The 19,036-nt window shown below is 43.8% G+C and overlaps 2 protein-coding genes across 2 annotated transcripts; both read left to right on the forward strand.

The window, feature by feature from the left end:
• Nucleotides 1-1,726: 1,726 nt before the first annotated feature.
• LOC147420400 (uncharacterized) lies at nt 1,727-2,600 on the forward strand. The gene is made up of 5 exons (XM_086504458.1): nt 1,727-1,764; nt 1,878-1,935; nt 2,014-2,079; nt 2,157-2,243; nt 2,337-2,600. Exons 1-5 carry the CDS (start codon nt 1,727-1,729, stop codon nt 2,598-2,600), a joined length of 513 nt encoding a protein of 170 aa, XP_086360584.1.
• Nucleotides 2,601-3,998: 1,398 nt separating this feature from the next.
• Nucleotides 3,999-5,510, forward strand: LOC147420401 (uncharacterized). Its single transcript, XM_086504783.1, has one exon. It carries the CDS (start codon nt 3,999-4,001, stop codon nt 5,508-5,510), a length of 1,512 nt encoding a protein of 503 aa, XP_086360909.1.
• Nucleotides 5,511-19,036: the final 13,526 nt, after the last annotated feature.

The following is a 19,036-nucleotide window of genomic DNA, read 5'->3' on the forward strand; positions in this document are numbered from 1 at the left end:
AAACATTGTTCTCTATCGAGCACAATGGTCAATATTATTTGTATTTTGGGGCAGAGTATTATAGACAATGCATATCCTCACACAATGGGGTTGACAAACTAATAGTTCATCATGTAGCTGGAATGAGACTTGTACAACAACAAACTATGCCATACACTTGGGATTGTGTAAGACCAATCTCATCTTTGATGCATAATTTCATACCTCTTCTGTTGACAGGTAATAGGATAGTAGCGTATGAGGTGAAGGATTTGATTCAAAGAAATCTTCTTACAACTCTGGGAGAGGTCGGACATACACGCCCTTTGTTAGAGGTTGGTGATATCGTTCTGGCAACCAAAATTGATGGTGAAGATGATCTTGTACACGCAGTTGTTAGAGAGATTGACCACCAGGGTAAAAAATGCAAATTAGCTTGGCTAGTATGCGATAGTTTTGATCATTTTACATGGAGGTTACAAAGCCAGCAGTACGAAGAGAGAGATTGGAACTCATGAAAAGTAGTGATACATGACTTTATTGTAGTTAGTAGGAGGTGCATGTCTTCAAGAAGTGGTGCACAATTAAATTTGCCAGTAGTTTGGAGATGCACAAGTGCTTAGCCTTTTATCTATCTAACATTAAAGTATTTTAATTGATTGGAAAGAATATTTTGTTGTGGTTTTTAAGTTTTTTTCACACTTTATATGATTTAAGGTATAACTTGTGACATTGTAGCTATTACATGGCTTCTCCATATGAAACAATGTCTCTCAAAGAGACAATAGCAATGCTAGAGAAAAGGGTAAATGAGCTAGAATCAAGTGGTGAAGATTCCTCTAAGGTTGATCATAAGAATAGTATGGCAGCTGGAAGATTGTCTCAAAGGCATAGTAAGGCTATACAAGTTGCAAAGGAAGACACAGTTGAAAAACCAGTTCCGACATATGAGCAACTCTTTTGCTTCCCACTCAAGAAAAGTGATAGAGATCCAGCACCCTTGTATGGAAAAGAGTTCCTTGAAAAGTATTACGCTGACAGTGTACATGCAGTCCATTGCTCCATTTTGAGAACTGTTAGAGGTTGGATGAAAGCATTTGATTCCAAGGCTTTGTGACCTACAACACAATCTAGTGGGGAAGGATGAACTTCTGAGCTTCATTCAAGAGCACCATGATGAAATTGAGGAGATGAGGTTCTGTGGTGCAGAGTACCATTGGAAAGTGTAGGACATCTACACATTTTGCTTGCATCACAGGCAAGCGAAGAGAAAGAATGGAAAGAAAAAATCAACACTGGTCAATACCAAAAATTTATTTTTTGTAAGCCCCATTATCAATATTTTTTCATAGTTTTTAGCTATCATAATAAGATTGATTATGTGAAGTTGTGCGTTGTAGGGAACCAACTTAGTGAATACAAAGGCGGAAGACAAAGAAAAACAGCTTGTGGGAGTTTCTACATCTTTTTTTTTGTTTTTTTCATTAAAGTTATTTACAAATGTTATACAATTGCAGGTTGAGGAAAATCATTTACAACCTAGCAATGAGGATGTCTATCATCCTCATATTGACTTTGAGAAAGACCATAACTATTCAAAGGAAATTTTCATTGGCGTGCAAGTTGAAGCCCTTCTAGATGTATGTTTTCTCAACTTATACTATCTCAAATTATTTTGTACACTTTCTTTAATCTAGTAATTTACTATTAGGATGTAGAAGAAAAGGATGAGGCTTTAGCCCTTCAAATGGTTCTTTCTTGGCTCTTATTGAAGATGTCACAAAGGTATGTCTATGTTATTGTCCTTTACAATAATTAAACTAGCTATGTATTTAATGTGTTTTATCATAAGAACATGCAAAGGTTGATCTCCTTTAAAAAAATTTGTATTTTGAGAGCTCTCATGAGGAAAATCAAGTAGATGTGTGCTCTAGAAAGAGCAAGCATGCACCTAAGGTTTACTCACATCTTTTAACTTTTATATATCTCATATCCTTGTATGCTGTGAGCTTTAACTTAACATTTTTGATGCAGTGGAATCAAAAGATGATGGATATGATGCAGACTAAAAAGGAAAAAAAAGATTGCACCAAGAAAAAGGTAGTTGTTATCTATTGCCCAAATGTTCATAGTCTAGAGCTCTAACTGAACTTTTATGCTTTTTTCTATGCATATAGAGTATACTAAAGAATGTTCTTAATGAGAGTGTTACTCTTCAAAACACAAAGGCCTTCAATGAACTCTCAAATGGGCTGCATGAATATGTAAGGAGATTGACTTTAGTTGTACTCATCTTTTGGCATGGATTTAGTTTCTTCTATTAAGTAGTGACTTTTTACAATTGAACTTTTATTTAGGATATGAACTTTGACAAAGACGACCCAGAGACAATTCTAATCAAGTTTTTAGAGGTTCCAACAGTTGATGCATTGTATATTACGCTAAAGTCTAGTTTCAATCTAGCAAAGCCTAGTACAGATTTCACAGGAGATCGTCAAGAGCAAAGTGTGGATGGAATGCGCTCATCATTTGTGGTGTACCTTTTGGCCACAAAGAAAGTTAGAATTTTCAAATGTGAGTCTTCTCCACTAAGTGTGGATGATGTAATTGTGATTGAGTGATGTTATGGTGATTTGTTTATTTTAATGTAACCTTGAGACCCAAAGAAAGGGTGAACATTCTAGCGTCAATGATTTTCAATTATTAAATTTAAGACTTAGATTGAATTCTTGAAAAAGCTATTGTGAGTTACTCTTATATATTGTTCTTTTCTTATGAGCTAGTCTCTGCTCCAAATATTGAATGAGTTTGATGCAAAGATTTAATTTCTTTGATGCAAGATCTAGGACACATTTGTGAGATTTGTTATTATAATATTATTATTTTAATTATAAAGTCAATAAATTTGTATATAATGAAAAAGTTAAATTTATGTTATTCACTTATGTGACCCTTTTTGTCTACCTATTGTATTAGATTGTGTATATAAAACTAACGTGAATATTACTATATAGATTTTCTTCCGTTCCAATTACTATGTAGATTTTTCTTGTGCATATGTTGGTCAAACAACTATATAGTTTTCTTTTCATGAGTGTTGGTCAAAAAGCTACATAGTTTTATTATGTGGGTCATTTTTACTGCATATATGTGTAATAAAAGGTTCCATTTTTACTGGTTTGGACTTTTCCTACATATGTTCAAGTTTTATCTAGGAAAGTTTTTTTTTGCTATGTAGGAATTGAATTAAAGTTCCTTGTGAAGCATGAGCAAAGGGCAAGTTTGTGGTCATTAAGGATGTTGGTCGTCAGTACAAAGGAAGGGAAGCAAAGCAAGTTCAAGGGGCTGTCCAGGTCCGTCAAGTTGTGGGGCAAAGGGAATACTTGAGGGTGTCTGTCATCGGAATCGAAGCAGGCTAGAAGCCGATCCAAGGCATCGCCATCATTGTACCCGAAATCTTGTTCTTGTGTTATGCATAAGTGATTTTAGGGTCTGGTTGGTTTAGTATTCATGTTGGAGTTGTCATCAGTCTTCTCATCTGTGTATCGTCCTTTGCCTTATGCCCGTGGTAGCGGTGGCTCCGGGTCTTTGGTGTGTGTGTGTGCAGAGAGAGAGAGAGAGAGAGAGAGAGAGAGACAATGAGATTGATTGTGGTTGCAGATCGAATGTGGTTTTGTATGCGTTCGAGGCTTGCGAGGTCTCCCGATGTGAGTGTGTTTACAGATATGGGTGCATTGGTGTGCGTCGGTAAAGGTGATTCTGTGTAGCCGAAGTTGCTTGTAAGCGAGGCTGTTCAGTGCAAGTTGTAGAAAGTGCATGTGTGTGTGATTCTGTGTGGCTTGGGGTGTTGGATACCTGCTGAGCTATAGAGAGGAAGCTAGCTTGCGTGTCAGGTGTGTTCCCATTTCCCCCATCCCATCAGTGGTGCCCCCACTGAGGAGCTACTGATTGCTCCTTGGTTAAGTCGAAGACGGTGTTGCGGTGTTTCCAGGTTCAAAGAACAAGTGCTGCTAAGAAAGATGTGGTCAGGTTTTCCGACTTTTACATGTGTTGAAAATGCTGAAGTGTGGCTGCAAGACTACGGCCTTTTCCTGTTGGAGAGCGGCCTGTCGAGAGAAGAGGGAGTGGCACAAGCTTTCCCGCTCCTGGTTCGGGGCAAAGAAAAGGTATGGTATGAGAGCTTGCAGGCTGAAGAAAAGCTGGATTGGGGCACATTGGAAATGGCATTCCGAAGCCGTTATGTGGTCAACCCGCAGTGGAGTGAAGTGAAGCAGATGATGGACAACCTAAAGCAAAGCCTTGATGGTGATTTTCGAGCATTCGTGTGGGAGTTCGAGGCCACATGGAGCAAGTTGGTCAAGGTATCTGCTGTAGAGAATGCTGATTTTTTGAAGTTGACCAAGTTTATGGATTGCTTGCATGTCAAAGTGCGAGATAAAGTCGAGTTGGATGGGCCGTGCACATACGAGGAGGCAGTAGCCTACGCACAAAGCAGGACAAAGAAGCTTTTAAAGAAGCAGCAGGCAAAGAGGGTTCTGGCGAGTCCATTGGTGCTTAGACCAATTGCTAGGGAAGAGCCTCAGGTAATCCGACCCTTTGTTGATGCACATGTGGTAACAGCAAATAGGTGTGATGACAAAGTAGAGACGATACCATGTGGGCCTACGAGGCTTCATCAGCTGCAGAGAGGAGTCTACCAAGTACCGTCTGATGTGCTTGACCAAGTGACTTCCGAAAAGCAAGCAGTGGTGGAGAAGATAGTTGAAGTGCCAAAGTCAGTGAGTTTTGTGGAGAAAACCGAGCTGGGTTCGAGCTATAGCAGTGCCTTTGACATGGATAGCACCTGGGAAACGGAGTCTGCTTTCTCAAGGTATGAGACCTATGATGTTATGTATGTCGATAATTTGGTCAAAGAACAGCAGGTTGCAGGTGAAGAGTCAGTTTGCGAAGGCCAAGGTGTTGGGCAACCCTCTCTCGTGCCTTGTGATGGTCAGACCATGTTGACTGAAGAGGCATGTCTTGATGAAGATGATTGGGGATTCGATGAGCCGATGGTCGATGTTCATGGCGAGTCGGAGGTTTTGGTTGCTAAAGCTATGGCGAGGATACACGACATGCGAGGCTGTGTGCCTGCTCCAGTACCGCGTGAAGGGTCCACAAATGAAGATATGCCAGTGTTTGCTTTGGATGATCGGATGCCGCAGGTTGTGTTTTTCAAAGACAATGATGTTGAGGAGAGCTCTCTAGCCATTGGCGGGGAGACATGTGGTGCAAAGTCTTTCCAGGGTGTGAAGGTTTGTTTTGGGCGTGGAGATAGTCCATGTATACAATTTTTTCAAGGGTTTTGCTATGAATGTCTACAAGATAGGTGGGCAGACAAAGTTACAGGTGCAAAGCAAGGAATACTTGCCTATGTGTTATTGACGGATGACGATGATGAAAGCTATATTTTTTATCCTAGCGGAAGCTTCTTTACAATTGGGAGACCTTATGGCTTTCTATTCGACCCAGGCGGGATCTACAGCAAATGAATATCTCTCTATCTATTTATCTAATGCTTTTTATACATAGTATCTATCAGTTTTCTTCTTATGCACTGATATATCATCTAAATAATACTATGGTTGAGCATGAATGCTCAACGAGGGGTTGGGCAATGATGGTACAGCTCGACTGTGTCGACCTATGGAGGTGCAAGAAGTCCGTGCATTGCGGTTTGCAGGCAAGTGGCAGGTGCATTGGGCAAGTCTATGATGGTGCTAGGGGCTAGGTACATAGAGAGGGAGCATATGCTAGGGAAAACTTCAAGGGTTTCCTGCTATCACAGGCAGCAGAAGCAAAGGTTTATATCACAATCTTGTGAGCGCGACGATGAGTGTTGGATGCAGGTACCATTAGGTTTGTGATATGGGATTTTGTGCGGAATGTCTGCTCGACACTTTGCTGCCAGGATGTGTATGCCAAAGGTGACATTGTACAGGTCAATTTGTGATTCTCAAACTTGGAAGGCAGACGGTGCTATGATGCGTATGCCAGATGTGGCACATCCAGGTCGGGCCATGATTTTGGGCCTCTAGTCATCGGGATGTTTAGAAGACAGGTATGCCAAGTTCCGGTTGGAACCGTCGACACCACTTGACGTGTGTATTAGAGATGCGGCGTCGAGGGCAGTCACCTCAATATTTTTCATGAGTGCGAATCGAGTATGTTGCCAACTATCAAGTTGGTATTGCATCGGACTATGGTTACTATATGAAGGGCTTCATACGGCTGCCTTTTGCTTTGCTTGCAGGAATGCACTCTAAGTCAAAAAAAGCTTTGAGGTAAAAAAAGAAAAAAAAGGAGCTCCAGTCGGAGTCGGCTGAAAGCGAGAGGGCCATCTGTGTGGTGGCGCATGCAGTGGAGGGGGAGGCTCGTTAAACGGATGGTGGAGTCATGCAAAAGGGGCATGCATTTGCAAGGGAGGGCGGCCCCTTGGATGGGAGTAAAAAGAGGCCATCGATAGGGTCTTGAGCAGAGGAGGTGGTGCTGCATGAAGGCTGCCAAGGGACTGCAAGGAAAGCCGGGCTAAGGAGGTTGAGAAAAGAGGACTGCTATGGGGAAGCGCTACAGTAAGGGGAAGATGGAAAGCCGCGTGCAGTTGAAGAGGCGGGCTGCAGGTCATGAAGAAAGGGGGTCCGCCTGGTTGGAGGTGAGCAGAGAAGAGGCTGAGGGCGTCCATGGGCTGCGGCACTTGGTGAGCAGGTGCTGCAGTTGGGAGGAGGGCCACAAAGGGCCTCCAGGTTGAAGCAAGAGGGGCATGAGTTGCAGGAAGGAGGAAAGCTGGCTAGTAGTCGACGAGAGTCGCCATACAAAGGCAACAAGGGAGCGCAGTTGGAGGGATATCATGTGAAGAGAGAGAAGTGCCGCTAGCTACAGAGAAAGCTGAAAGTGGCCATGGTTTGGGAAAGCTGCATGGGAGGGCGTTAGTACAGGCAGGCATCAAAGCTGCTCTGTGTTGCAAGTAGAAACCATGAATATTGGAACAAGAAAGATTGGGAGAGGCTGCCAAGTTCAGGGCTCAAGATGCAGGTCGCTTTCTATGGAGAAAGCATGAGCGAAGGGCAAGTTTGTGGTCATTAAGGATGCTGGTCGTCACGTGCAAAGGAAGGGAAGCAAAGCAAGTTCGAGGGGCTGTCCAGGTCCGTCAAGTTGTGGGGCAAAGGGAATACTTGAGGGTGTTGAGGGTGTCTGTCATCAGAATCGAAGCAGGCTAGAAGCCGATCCAAGGCATCGCCATCATTGTACACTGAATCTTGTTCTTGTGTTATGCATAAGTGATTTTATGGTCTGGTTGGTTTAGTATTCGTGTTGGAGTTGTCATCAATCTTCTCATCTGCGTCTTGTCCTTTGCCTTATGCCCGTGGTAGCGGTGGCTCCGGGTCTTTGGTGTGTGTGTGCACAGAGAGAGAGAGAGAGAGAGAGAGAGAGAGAGAGAGAGAGAGAGAGATAGTGTTTGCAGATTGAATGTGGTTTTGTATGCGGTCGAGGCTTGCGAGGTCTCCCGATGTGAGTGTGTTTACAGATATGGGTGCATTGATGTGCGTTGGTAAAGGTGATTGTGTGTAGCCGAAGTTGCTCGTAAGCGAGGCTGTTCAGTGCAAGTTGTAGAAAGTGTGTGTGTGTGTGTGATTCTATGTGTCTTGGGGTGTTGGATATCTGCTGAGCTATAGAGAGGCACCTAGCTTGTGTGTGAGGTGTGTTCCCATTTCCCCCATCCCAACATGAAAGATTGGAAAGACAAACGTTGTTCAAGAAATTATGGCACGGGTGACCGAAGAACTTCCTCAATGTTTTCCGCTGTAAGGAGTCGTAGTGGGAGAGGGAAGAGCGAGAACAAAATGAAATGAAATGTTATATCACCCGTCTTGCAAAGGGCTATGGGACCAAGTTGATACATTCCTTATGAATCTAATACAATGTTTGGGTGTAAAATTAAAATGAAGTATAGTGAAGCACTAAAAAAAAACTAAAAAATCAAAATAAAATCATCATCATCATCATTGTGCCAGGATGCCCAGCAACGGCTGTTGTCTACAAAAGTATTGCAACCGTCCATGAAGTTACACTGTCAAATAGATTGCTATTGCTAAGACTAGAAAAAGGAATTTATTCAAGCATCGCTTAAGAGAGTCATGATATGAAACCTCAAAGCAAGGCAGATTTTTTTATTTTATTTTTTTTTGTTGGCGCCGCTTGTTTATTTGTTTTTTTTGTTTTTCGAGCACTGGTGATAGAGAGGTGGTATGTAAAGTCCAGGTCAGTATGCAGCATTCCAAAGTGTCTCAAAGCATACGGACTGTCTTCGCAGGTGGCATGGAGACTCACGACACAACTATAAAAAGTTTGCGTTCATCCGCCGATCCGCTGTAGCAATCCAATTAGACGCCAACTCAGATCCCTTTGTATGTGAGGTAGCACTTGGTGAGCTCGCTCTCTACATAGGGATCATGCGTGGAAAGTTGTGAGACTAGGGGTGAATTCGGGCTGGTGTCCCCCGCAGATTTGGCTGGTGTAGATGTTACACAAGTTGAGCTAAATATATCCCAACTGACATGGCGGAGGCAAGAGAAGGTAGATATGGTACCATGGAAGGCTAAGGTTGATGATATGCAGCATGTGCAAATAAGCGTATGATCAAGGAGAGTTCCGGGAGCCATGACAGATGAAGAATTCTTTGCAGCAGAGAGTGAGGCCACAAGCAGATCAAGAGGATGAATATATGGCATCTTAACAGAGGAAGAGAAGAGGCAGGTAGAGAGTGCTACATCTCTGGACGAACCACTATTTTTTTGGAGAGAGGGTTGTTAGCCGAACTGGAGAGAGAGGGAGAGAGAGAGAGAGAGAGAGAGAAATGAAAGTGACGACGCTGGTTTTGAAATTGAGCACAATCATCCCCTTTTTTTTGTGTGGTGGCTATGGCCTACGATAGGCAGCTGGTAGGTACTAGGGAGTGAGAGAAGAGGAAGGAAAAAAAAATTTGATAATTGCTTCTCTGGAACAGCGGCAACCTGCATGCAGCCCACCTAAAGCTGCACGTATGGTAGGCAATGAAGAAAGGGCCGTCTTTGCAGACGGCGGGCATTGTGCTTGGTTACACAACCGCTGCATGAGTGGGTTAAAACAGTGATGATGAACTATCTATGCATGAGGAGGGAGAGAGATTGTGAGCCGCAATCGATTACGGTTCGCGTGCATGTGTGTATTGGAAGACCACAGCCGCAAAAGGCGTAGGAACATTAAAGTAAAAGAGAAAGAGAGTGAAAAAGGTGGGTTCATTCGCCAGCACAGTAGGAGCTAGAAAATTGCACCTCATTTGCGACATGAGGTGGTGGTCCGGGCGTGTGGGACTGCCCCTTGTGCAGTTTTGCATGGCGCACTACAAGAGGTAATTCATATTAGCGACGCTCAAAAAAAAAAAATCTCGGCGTCGCTATGAGCGTCGCAAATTTACTTGTAAATTTGCGACGCTTATAACGACGCTCATAGCGACGCCGGCTGGGCTAAAAAAAATAACAGAGAGCGCCCAAAAATTCAGATCTCAGATCTGAGTTTTTCGACCCCCTCAAGCAAGGAGCAGGTAACGCTCTCCCTCTCTCTCTCTCTCTCTCTCTCTCTTTTTCTTCTACACACACACACACACACACACGAGGAGAGAAAGGAGAGCCAGGTATGCTCCTTCCCTCTCCTCACTCTCATGTTCCCTTCCCCTCTTTCTCTCTCCCTCTCTCTCTCTCTCTCTCTCTCTCTCTCGCACACACACACACACACACACATAGTGTTTTTTTGAGAGAGAGAGAGAGAGAGAGAGAGAGAGAGAGAGAGAGAGAGAGAGAGAGATAGAGAGAGAGAGAGAGAGAGAAAGAAAGAGTACAAACATAAACAAAAACGCACACACACATACATAAACAAAGAATGCACACACACATTGAGAGAGGAAAAGAGAAAGAGAGCATGCATAAACAAAAAACGCACACATTGAGAGAGGAAAAGAGAGAGAGAACATGCATAAACAAAAAACGCACAAATTGAGAGAGGAAAAGAGAGAGAAAACATGCATAAACAAAAAAACGCACACACATTGAGAGAGAAAGAGAGAGAAACTAATTTAACGTCGCAGGAAACTAATTAAAATTAAAAGACCTAAAGATCTAGCCGACGAGGAGTTGAACTCAAGACCTATTATTGAAGAGGAAAATGGCATAACCAATCTATCATACTTGGCATGGGTGATAGAAAGGTTATACCATTTATCTCTTTTTATTGGCACACACGCGCACACACACAAGAAGAAGAGAGTTATAACGTCGTAGGAAACTATCCTAAAAGACGTTAAAGATTAGGTTAGATGTAGACTTACGTTAAATTAGATTTAGGTTTATTTAAGTTAAATTAAATTAGATTTAGGTTTATTTTAGTTAGATTTACGTTTATTTATGCTAGATTTAGATTTACGTTATATTAGATTAGATTTAGGTCTCCATAGACTGCGATGCCTGCATGAAGCGGGTGAAGAAAGCCCTCAATGGAATATAGGGTATTGCTGCCTTCACTCATGGTGGGCTCCGTCGATCCAAAAGTACTGGTGAAATGTCTTCAGAAGATAGGGAAGAAGGTGGATCTTCAGGGCGGCAAGAGTCACTACATCCCCGACACAATGACCATCTAGACAACCTCTAGTCATTCAACAGCAACTTCAAAGTTAGTAACAAGAGCAAGAACGGTCTAAAGGGCCAATTGCTGTCGTCAGATGTGGATGGAGATGAGGCAGCGTCACCGTCGGAAGTTAACTCTCACATCTTTAGTGATGAGAATGCCAACTCTTGCCGAGTTATGTGAAAAATTATGTGTTAAATCAGTTTTAAGGTTCTTATAATCCCTGTTAGTTTAGTTCTTTGTTTTTAATATAACATAATTTACGTTAGATTTAGATTTATGTTATATTAGATTAGACTTAGGTTTATTTAGGTTTACCCACACACACACACACACACACAGAAGAAGAAGAGAGTTTTAACGTCGTAGGAAACTATCCCAAAAGACGTTAAAGATTAGGTTAGATGTAGACTTACATTAAATTAGATTTAGGTTTATTTTTAGTTAGATTTACGTTTATTTAGATTTACGCTTATTTACGTTAGATCGAGTCCACGCAAGAATTACTTACGGTTTAGGGTTTAGAGTTAGACGAACAGTGAAAAGATCTACTATGAAAAGATGTTAAGATGTCGTGAAGTGCTACAGCTAGAGAAGAGGCAAAGGGGTTTTGTCCACTACATGCAGTATCATGTAGACGTGGTGACGGGAGCAAAGCGAACCCCGAACCCCGACGGCCTCTAAAACACCGGGGACCGAATGGCGCACCTCGAGCCTGTCATGGTAAAGCAAACAGGGGCACCACCTAGCTTCAGCGGTTAGGACGCAAACAACACACCACCATAACAAAGTTTTCATCCAAGAGAGATGGATGCTTGGGAGTAATGATGAAGAGAAAAGGGAATGAGATCCAGTTAGAGAGAGAGAGAGAGAGAGAGAGAGAGAGAGAGAGAGAGTGAGGGAGGGGGTATAGCGGCTTAGTACTTAGGCACCACAAAAGGATGGCGAATCCGCACACCCTTCACACATACACAAGCTCACTCCAAACACAAGACTAGGTGGCGATTCCGCACACCTCACATGGGCAAAACATTGCAAGAAAACATACTCACAAAACCTCAAGCTTTATTTAGAGAATAAGGCGATGAAATGGGGAGCATAGGGTAGGGGAATGAGAAGGGAGAGAGTGGTAGAGCACATGGCGGATAGGTGGGAGTTGATGGCAAAGACTCGCACGAGGGTTATGGCCATCATCCTTCATTTAGTTGCCCTTCATCTTCCATAGCCAAGGGTGTAGAGGTCATGCTCAAGACAAGCATGGTGATTGCGGTGATGGTGATGGTGTGGGTGTGTGTGTGTGCACTAGACACACACAGTGCATAGTGTGTTCTTTGATGATGTTGTGTGTGTCTTTAGTGTGATGGTGACCCCTCTTTATATAGGGGAGGAGGGGGGAGGAATTCTAGAATTTAGAAATGAAGAAATCATTATCTACATAGGCCATGTGACTGTGGGCCCCACTTGTCTGGCTGTGTGTATATGTGCCAGAACAGCAGTCTCATGAGAGAGAGACTAAGAGAGAAAGATGGGTTGATCAAAAAAGTGAGAGGTGACATGGAGAATAAAGTAACTACAAGAGGGGAGAGAGGGGAGTGTGTTCAGAGGTGAATCTGTGTGTAGATGTGTGTGAACACAAGAAAAATCACGTAACCACCGGGTGGGGATGGGTCTGTGGGCACCTTTTTCAGTGAAACTGAGTGTGTGTGAGTGTGGGGGAGGTTATTTAGCTACAAGACAAGAGACATGGCGCCCTTTAGAGAGAGGGGGGGATATTTGGGTCATGGGATATGATAGGAGAGAGAAAGAGGGGGTGGGGTATACTATTTTGGAAGATAGGGTAAGTTGCATGTGAGTTAGGGTGCATTATTGGTGAGTTATGATGCATTATTGGTGAGAGGTGGGGTAGCTTGAGGGGAGAGAGAAAGGAGAAAGGACAAGGGGAAGAGAGAGGGGGTTGACCTTTTGAGTGGAGGAGAGGAAAAGGGACACCCGGCGGGGCAACAGTGAAGAAAAAGGAGGCAAGGTGGGGATGGGCTACCCCGCAGGCATGAGGCCCACCTATTTTACCTTTCTTATATATTTACATAATCATACTTTATTTTTTTTTTACTTTTTTCCAATGCGTTTTATCACTCCCTCCATAAGAGGGGGTTTTCATGGGGTGGGGACGAGAGAAGAGGGGTATGGGAGCTTGGCTTGTGAAAAGCCCCCTTCAGTGGGTCAGTAGATTTCTTGTACCCACAAATATAGGTATTGACCAATAAAGACGAGATTATAACCCGGTGGTTCTGATCTCCGTGCACCTCTAGACCGAGGTGTGCGGGGATTGGACATGACTAGAGAATGTGAGGTAGAGAGAGAGAGAGAGGTAGAGAGAGAGAGAGAGATAAGACGAAGAATGCCAATAGAATATTAAATTTGTTGCCCAGGTTATAAGATTTTTATCCTCATTATGAGTAGTGAGGGAATACATAGACATGGAGAAGTGTCCGAAATGTGATTCCAAAAGATATCGAGTAGATCTCCACGGGACAAAAATTCCACAAAAGGTTTTGCGACATTTTCCTCTGCTTCCTCGCATCAAGCATTTCTTCGAATGTAAGTCCATGGCCGCCCTAGCATCATGGCATGAGGAGAATAAATCTTCGGATGGTGTGCTACGAATTCCTGCAGATTGCGCAGCCTGGAAACATAAAGATGGAACATGGTCGGATTTTGCCAGGGAAGCTCGAAATTTGTGCTTAGACCTGGCTATGGATGGCGTAAATCCATTTGGTCAAAGATCAACATCTTACAGCGTATGGCCCGTTGTCATTGTCAACTACAACATTCCCCAGTGGTTGACTACGAAGAAGGGGCACCTATGGCTAAGCTTGATTGTGCCAGGGCGATATAAAGTGGGGAATATGGATGTGTATCTTCGTCCACTATTGGAAGAGCTACAACAATTGTGGATTGGCATAGAGGTGGTGGATATGAGCCGACACACAGGACGACGGAATGCTTTGATCAGAGGTATTCTAATGTGGACCATGCATGACTATCCCGGGCTAACAGAATGCTCAGGTGATCTATTGACGCTCCTCACTCAGACACTGTAAATCTTGTTTTTTCCCATAGTTGATCTATTATCATGTGTATACATGCAGGGCTTCAAACAAGCGGATACAGAGCATGTGTCACATGTGGACCTAGACTGAATGCACGTAGGGCGCCCTCACTGAAGAAGCAAATCTACGAAGGTCATCAAGCGTATCTTCCAGAGAATCATGTGTTACGCGACGGCTTTTTGGGAAGAGAGCCACCAAGGATGTCTGCACAAGCATGGTTAGAGCAGAAGGAGATGTGCGATGAAGGATTGCCTCCAGGGATGAAGAGACTATCTCTATGGTACGAGTTACCATACTCGCCCCGACTCATGATCAATCACTTGCTCGATCCAATGCACATATTCAAGAATGTGGGTAATCTACTATGGGACCATCTAACCGGCAAGAAAGATACTTTGGGAGCCAGAGTTGACCTTAGAAATGTGGATCGTATGGAGCAATATTGGCCGCAAACAGCGTCTGATGGATCGATAAAACTCCCTAAAGCACCATGGATTTTCACAGGAGCTCAAGAACGCAAAGTAAAAGAGACCATTCGATCTTTGCGGACCCCCACTGGCGTAATGCACTCGCTCCGAACGTGTTTTACTAAAGAAGAAAAGCTTACCGGTTTGAAGTCACACGATTGGCATAAAATGTGTCAGGTACGTTCATAGTGGACTTTCATATCATTGCATAAAATGTGGACTTTAATATCATTGTTGCACATACTTTACAGTTTATTTTACCGGTTGCCATTGAGGGATGTTTGTCTCTCGACATCCGTAACACAATCTACAAACTTGCAAAGCTGGTGCAATGGATCTCACAAAAGGAGATCAACGTAGACTCCATACCATTCGCCAAACTAAATGCTGCGAAGCTTGTGTGCATGTTTGAGAAACATTTTCCTACTACCATGCTAACCATTCAGGTGCATCTTCTTGTTCACATAGTTGATGAGGTGGAAATAGCTGGCACAGTTCATTCCAGATGGATGTTCTTCTTAGAATGTTTCATGAAAACGCTTAAGGGATATGTGCGTCAAAAGGCACGTCCGGAGGGTAGCATGGCAGAAGGTTGGTTGGTATAAGAGTCCCTAGTGTACATTGGAGAGTGGCTAGACGGATTTGATAAAGCCCTGGACACGCTATGGCGAACCATAGATGATGAGCGCATATCTAGGATTGTCATGTGCAATCTCGGTGTTGAGAAGAAGATGACGGAAGATCTAGAGGCTAAAATCAACCGATTTTGCATGCTTCACAATCCAGTGATGCAAAAGTGGATTTCACAATATGAGGATGCAAAGCAAGAGTGACAAAGGGCACGAATCGAGTGGAGACGGGGAAGACGACCACCGATGCACTATCCGACGGGTCTGGAGAGCCTACCAACATTCATGAGCTTAAGATGGTTGCACAACCAATTGAAAAGCGCACAACAATGCGGTGACGAAGTGACTGAGGAAGAGTGGGAGTACTCTCGGGGTTGCGCGACCAAGGTAAGTTTGCAATGTACGACTAGCTAGTGACTTTATTTCTAAACGTTTAAACGGCCACTCATAATCTTTGTTCGTTGTAGTATAAGTCATACACAGCAGCATGGTGTAAAGGTCGACATTTTAGGGTGGAACGGATCGACAAAAAGCGTTTTAGTCAAGATTGTGGAATCATGGCAAAATTTGAACAGTCTAGTCGACGACGTTCCTCTGATGCAGATCCTGTGGTGGCAGAACTCACTTACTTCGGCACGCTACAAGAGATTTTGAGGATCGATTACAGAGGATTTTTTGTCGACTTGTTCGACGTGCAATGGTTCAAGATAATCATGGAGGGTCGCAATGCAGGTATGGATGATGAGGAGTTTCTTTCTTCTTTGTCACCGCAGCAGAGACAGTGGTACGTGGAGCGTCATCGCTCTGGCGCATCATCGCGCGTTCCTACTCCATCCGCATCTCCCTCTCTTTCGGAGCATTCGGCGCGCTCCGAAGCTTCGGTGTCGACGAGACGATCTTCACACTCGTCTAGACACTGGAGCTCTAGTGGTGGCGGTGGCGGTGGCGGTTGTTGTGGGGATTCCGCCGTCGATGCCTGCACACCGCCTCGTGTTGGACGAGGCTCTTTAACCTCCCCTTCTTTGCCCACCCCCACACCAGCCACAGCATCGCCATCTACGCCAAGTTTTGCGCGGCTGACTGTTCCTAGCAGCTACACACCTCTACCTACTCCGCCAGGAGCCACCTCACTCAACACTCCTCGCTTCGGGGCCCAGACGCCGGTGGAGACACCTGACGTCCGTACCCCCATCGCCACGCCGCTAGAGACCCCTGTCGGGACACCCAGGTTCACGCGTCACCGGCCAGAGGGCTTGCCTTACTCCGTCGACTTCAGCGGCGGCATCATCATGGATGATGACGGCAAGAAGGTGATCTCGCGCATGCGTGGTCTTTGCTCTCAGCTGTTTAGACACTACATACTAAACAAATGGAGTGAAGTACCAAGTGATTTAAAAGCCAGAGTCATCAGCATACTTCATGATGAGTTTCCCGTTCCAACACGGGATCAGCGCTTCAATGAAGACCTGATGAATACTACAAACACAAGCGTTCCGAAGTGCAAAAAGCAATCAAGCATGGGTGGAACAGGCCAGATTGGCTGGCCAAAGAAGATTGGAAGAATGCGAAGAAAGCAGCGCGCGAGAATCCCGACAAGTGGAAGCAACAAAAGGATGCAGCCAGAGCGCGAGTAGAGGCAGGGAGCTCGCACCACTTGGGGAGCGGTGGATGGGCATCATTTGAGGCCGATTTTGTAAGTGTTTTCGCATTGCTCTTTATGTTCGATAGTTTAGGGTTTATGAGTTTTTTAATTCTAACATAATGAAATCTTTGTATGTTTTGACAGTGGTCGATGACAGGACGTGATCCCACACTGTACGAGCGCGAGAACGCAGGCAGGAAGGGCTTAAACGCCCTGATGGACATTCTCAGTTCTCGCGACGGCATGGTTAGTATTAGGGTTTACTCTTTTCTATTTTTTGTATTGTTTTATAAATGTCGTTATATGTTTATACTTACTGAAAGCTGTCTTATTGTCTTTTTTTGCAAAATCCGACAGATACGTCTTTTGGACGCGATGAGACGTCTGACTAGACGACGTCAGTTTAGCCGTAGCTAGATAGCATTAGTTTAGGGTTTCTCATAGCTTATGTATCATGAGACGGATTTTATACGTCTTTTTGAACCATGTATATTATTACATTTGTCACCGCAGTTCATTTTGCCAATCAATTCTTTATGCCTATGATGTTGTACAATTGTCATTATTACATTTGCCAATCAGTTCATTTTGCCTATGATGTGTACAATTGTCAATTTTACGCTTGTCAATTTTGCAAACAATGCGTCTTGTGGGTGACTATTTTGGGTCTATTATCTACCCTTGCACTTTTTTTAAAAAGTGAATCAAGTACAATATGGTTGATGGGTGGCAGGGCATTCAATGCCTTGTCACCAAAAAAAAATTCTCTCGGGCGTCGCTATAACCGTCGCTATTTATGGCTCTGTAGCGTCGCTATGAGCGTCGCTATAGACTTCTGTGTAAACGTCGCTATAACCGTCGCTATGAGCGTCTCTATATAACGACGGTTATAGCGACGCATATAGCGACGCTCTCGTAGCGACGCTATTAGCGACGGTTTTAGCGACGTCGGGGGTTATAAAAACCCATTGTATTTCCGTCGCTAACAGCGTCACAAGAGCACACAACCTCTTGTAGTGGCGGCTTTAATTTTTTTTGATAAAGAGAGTGTGCGAGAAAGAGAAGACTACTGTGAGCTGGATGGAACTGCAGCGGGCGCAGCCATTGTAGCCACCCAATGTGTCCTGGTTGAGAGAGAAACAGACTGACAGTTTTTTGAGCACCATGTGCTGCATGTGACATACAAAAAGCGAAGCTGGCTCTCATATTGCCATGTGTGCGTGACGGCGGAGCATGCAAGGGCAGTGCGCATGTTGCTAATGGTGGTGAAACCAGTGGGTGCTCACTGCATCAGCTGATAGCCTCCATCCTGCACTCACGTTAGCAAATTAGGGCGATGGCCAGCTGCCAATAGTCGAAGGCATTTTACTATTGAGTCTCAGCAGAAACAGAAAAAAAAATGTGTGTTTTCTTTTTCTATGGGGTTCTTTCCCATACGTTGACGGGGTGAAGCTCATCCGGTTGAGTGGCAATTGGTCGAGTTCAAGGATTATCAATTAGATCTTTGAGGTCTCTTGTACCATTTCACTGATTATAAAGCGTTCCTTTTGTCTTCTTCTTATTCCTCTAGGAGTGTATTCTTCCGAAGTAAGTTAAGCTGTGCTCAGGTAGATCTGGACGCTCCTCTGAGTTACTCTAATACACTGCAAACGTTCCGTCTTCCTCTCCCATACGCATCTGATTTTCTCCTTTCCATGCATTGTACATGTTGCATCTGGTGTCGCATGCATAAGGCATGCGGTCTTCAATTGTGATTGATTGGTGTATGCGTGTGTTCTTCATGATGCACACCTCCTTCCCTTCATGCACAACGAGGCTTCTCATCTCCATGCCGATCACGACATTCATGATTTTTGTTGTCATAATCGTAATTAAGGGTCGTTTAACACCATTTCTTGTTAATTAATCACAATTAAGTATGCTAATAATAAATGATTGCGATGCATGGAACACTTATCTTTGTGTCGTGTCGGATTGTTTGGAGCGTCTCCATAGCTCGGATACCACTGCTACAACCGGAAGCATGGCTGCCCTGCAACATACTAGAGAATAGCACATAACAAGACATAAAAGACTAAATCTACATACCTGCCGACTCGCATAGCACATAACCACGACGTATGCAAATAGAGAGAGATAGAGAGTAAGATAGAGCGAGCGAGAACGTGCAAGCGCACCTCCTAGAGCGGAGTGCTACGACTGGCACGACGAGAGAGAAAAGAAGAGAGGAGAAAAGAATGAGACGGACATTGGGTGCAATCTCCCCCCGTGCAAGAGTAACCATTTCCCTCTTGCACGTATTTAATTTATAGATTCTTGAATGGTCAAAATGAGTACAAACTGGCCGGCCGGTCATAAATGACCAAAGCTCATAAGAGCACTTGAATAATCAAACATACATAAAATATAATATCCTTTTGCAATAGCTTAGTTCGGTCCAGTATTTTCCACCTGACAGCTGCAATAAATAATAAAATATCAATTCCATAACAACATCATGAAAATCAAACAACA

This window comes from Adiantum capillus-veneris, chromosome 28 (genome assembly GCF_014529385.1).
Source record: "Adiantum capillus-veneris isolate H3 chromosome 28, ASM1452938v2, whole genome shotgun sequence".
Classification (NCBI taxonomy): Eukaryota; Viridiplantae; Streptophyta; class Polypodiopsida; order Polypodiales; family Pteridaceae; genus Adiantum; species Adiantum capillus-veneris.

Excerpts from the sequence above, each read along its gene's own strand:
- LOC147420401 (XM_086504783.1), top strand. The coding sequence starts at position 3,999 with ATGTGGTCAGGTTTTCCGACTTTTACATGTGTTGAAAATGCTGAAGTG.
- LOC147420400 (XM_086504458.1), top strand. The coding sequence starts at position 1,727 with ATGGTTCTTTCTTGGCTCTTATTGAAGATGTCACAAAG. Across the intron at positions 1,765-1,877 it reads TTATTGAAGATGTCACAAAG|CTCTCATGAGGAAAATCAAG; the intron begins GTATGTCTATGT and ends GTATTTTGAGAG. Across the intron at positions 1,936-2,013 it reads AGAGCAAGCATGCACCTAAG|TGGAATCAAAAGATGATGGA; the intron begins GTTTACTCACAT and ends TTTTTGATGCAG.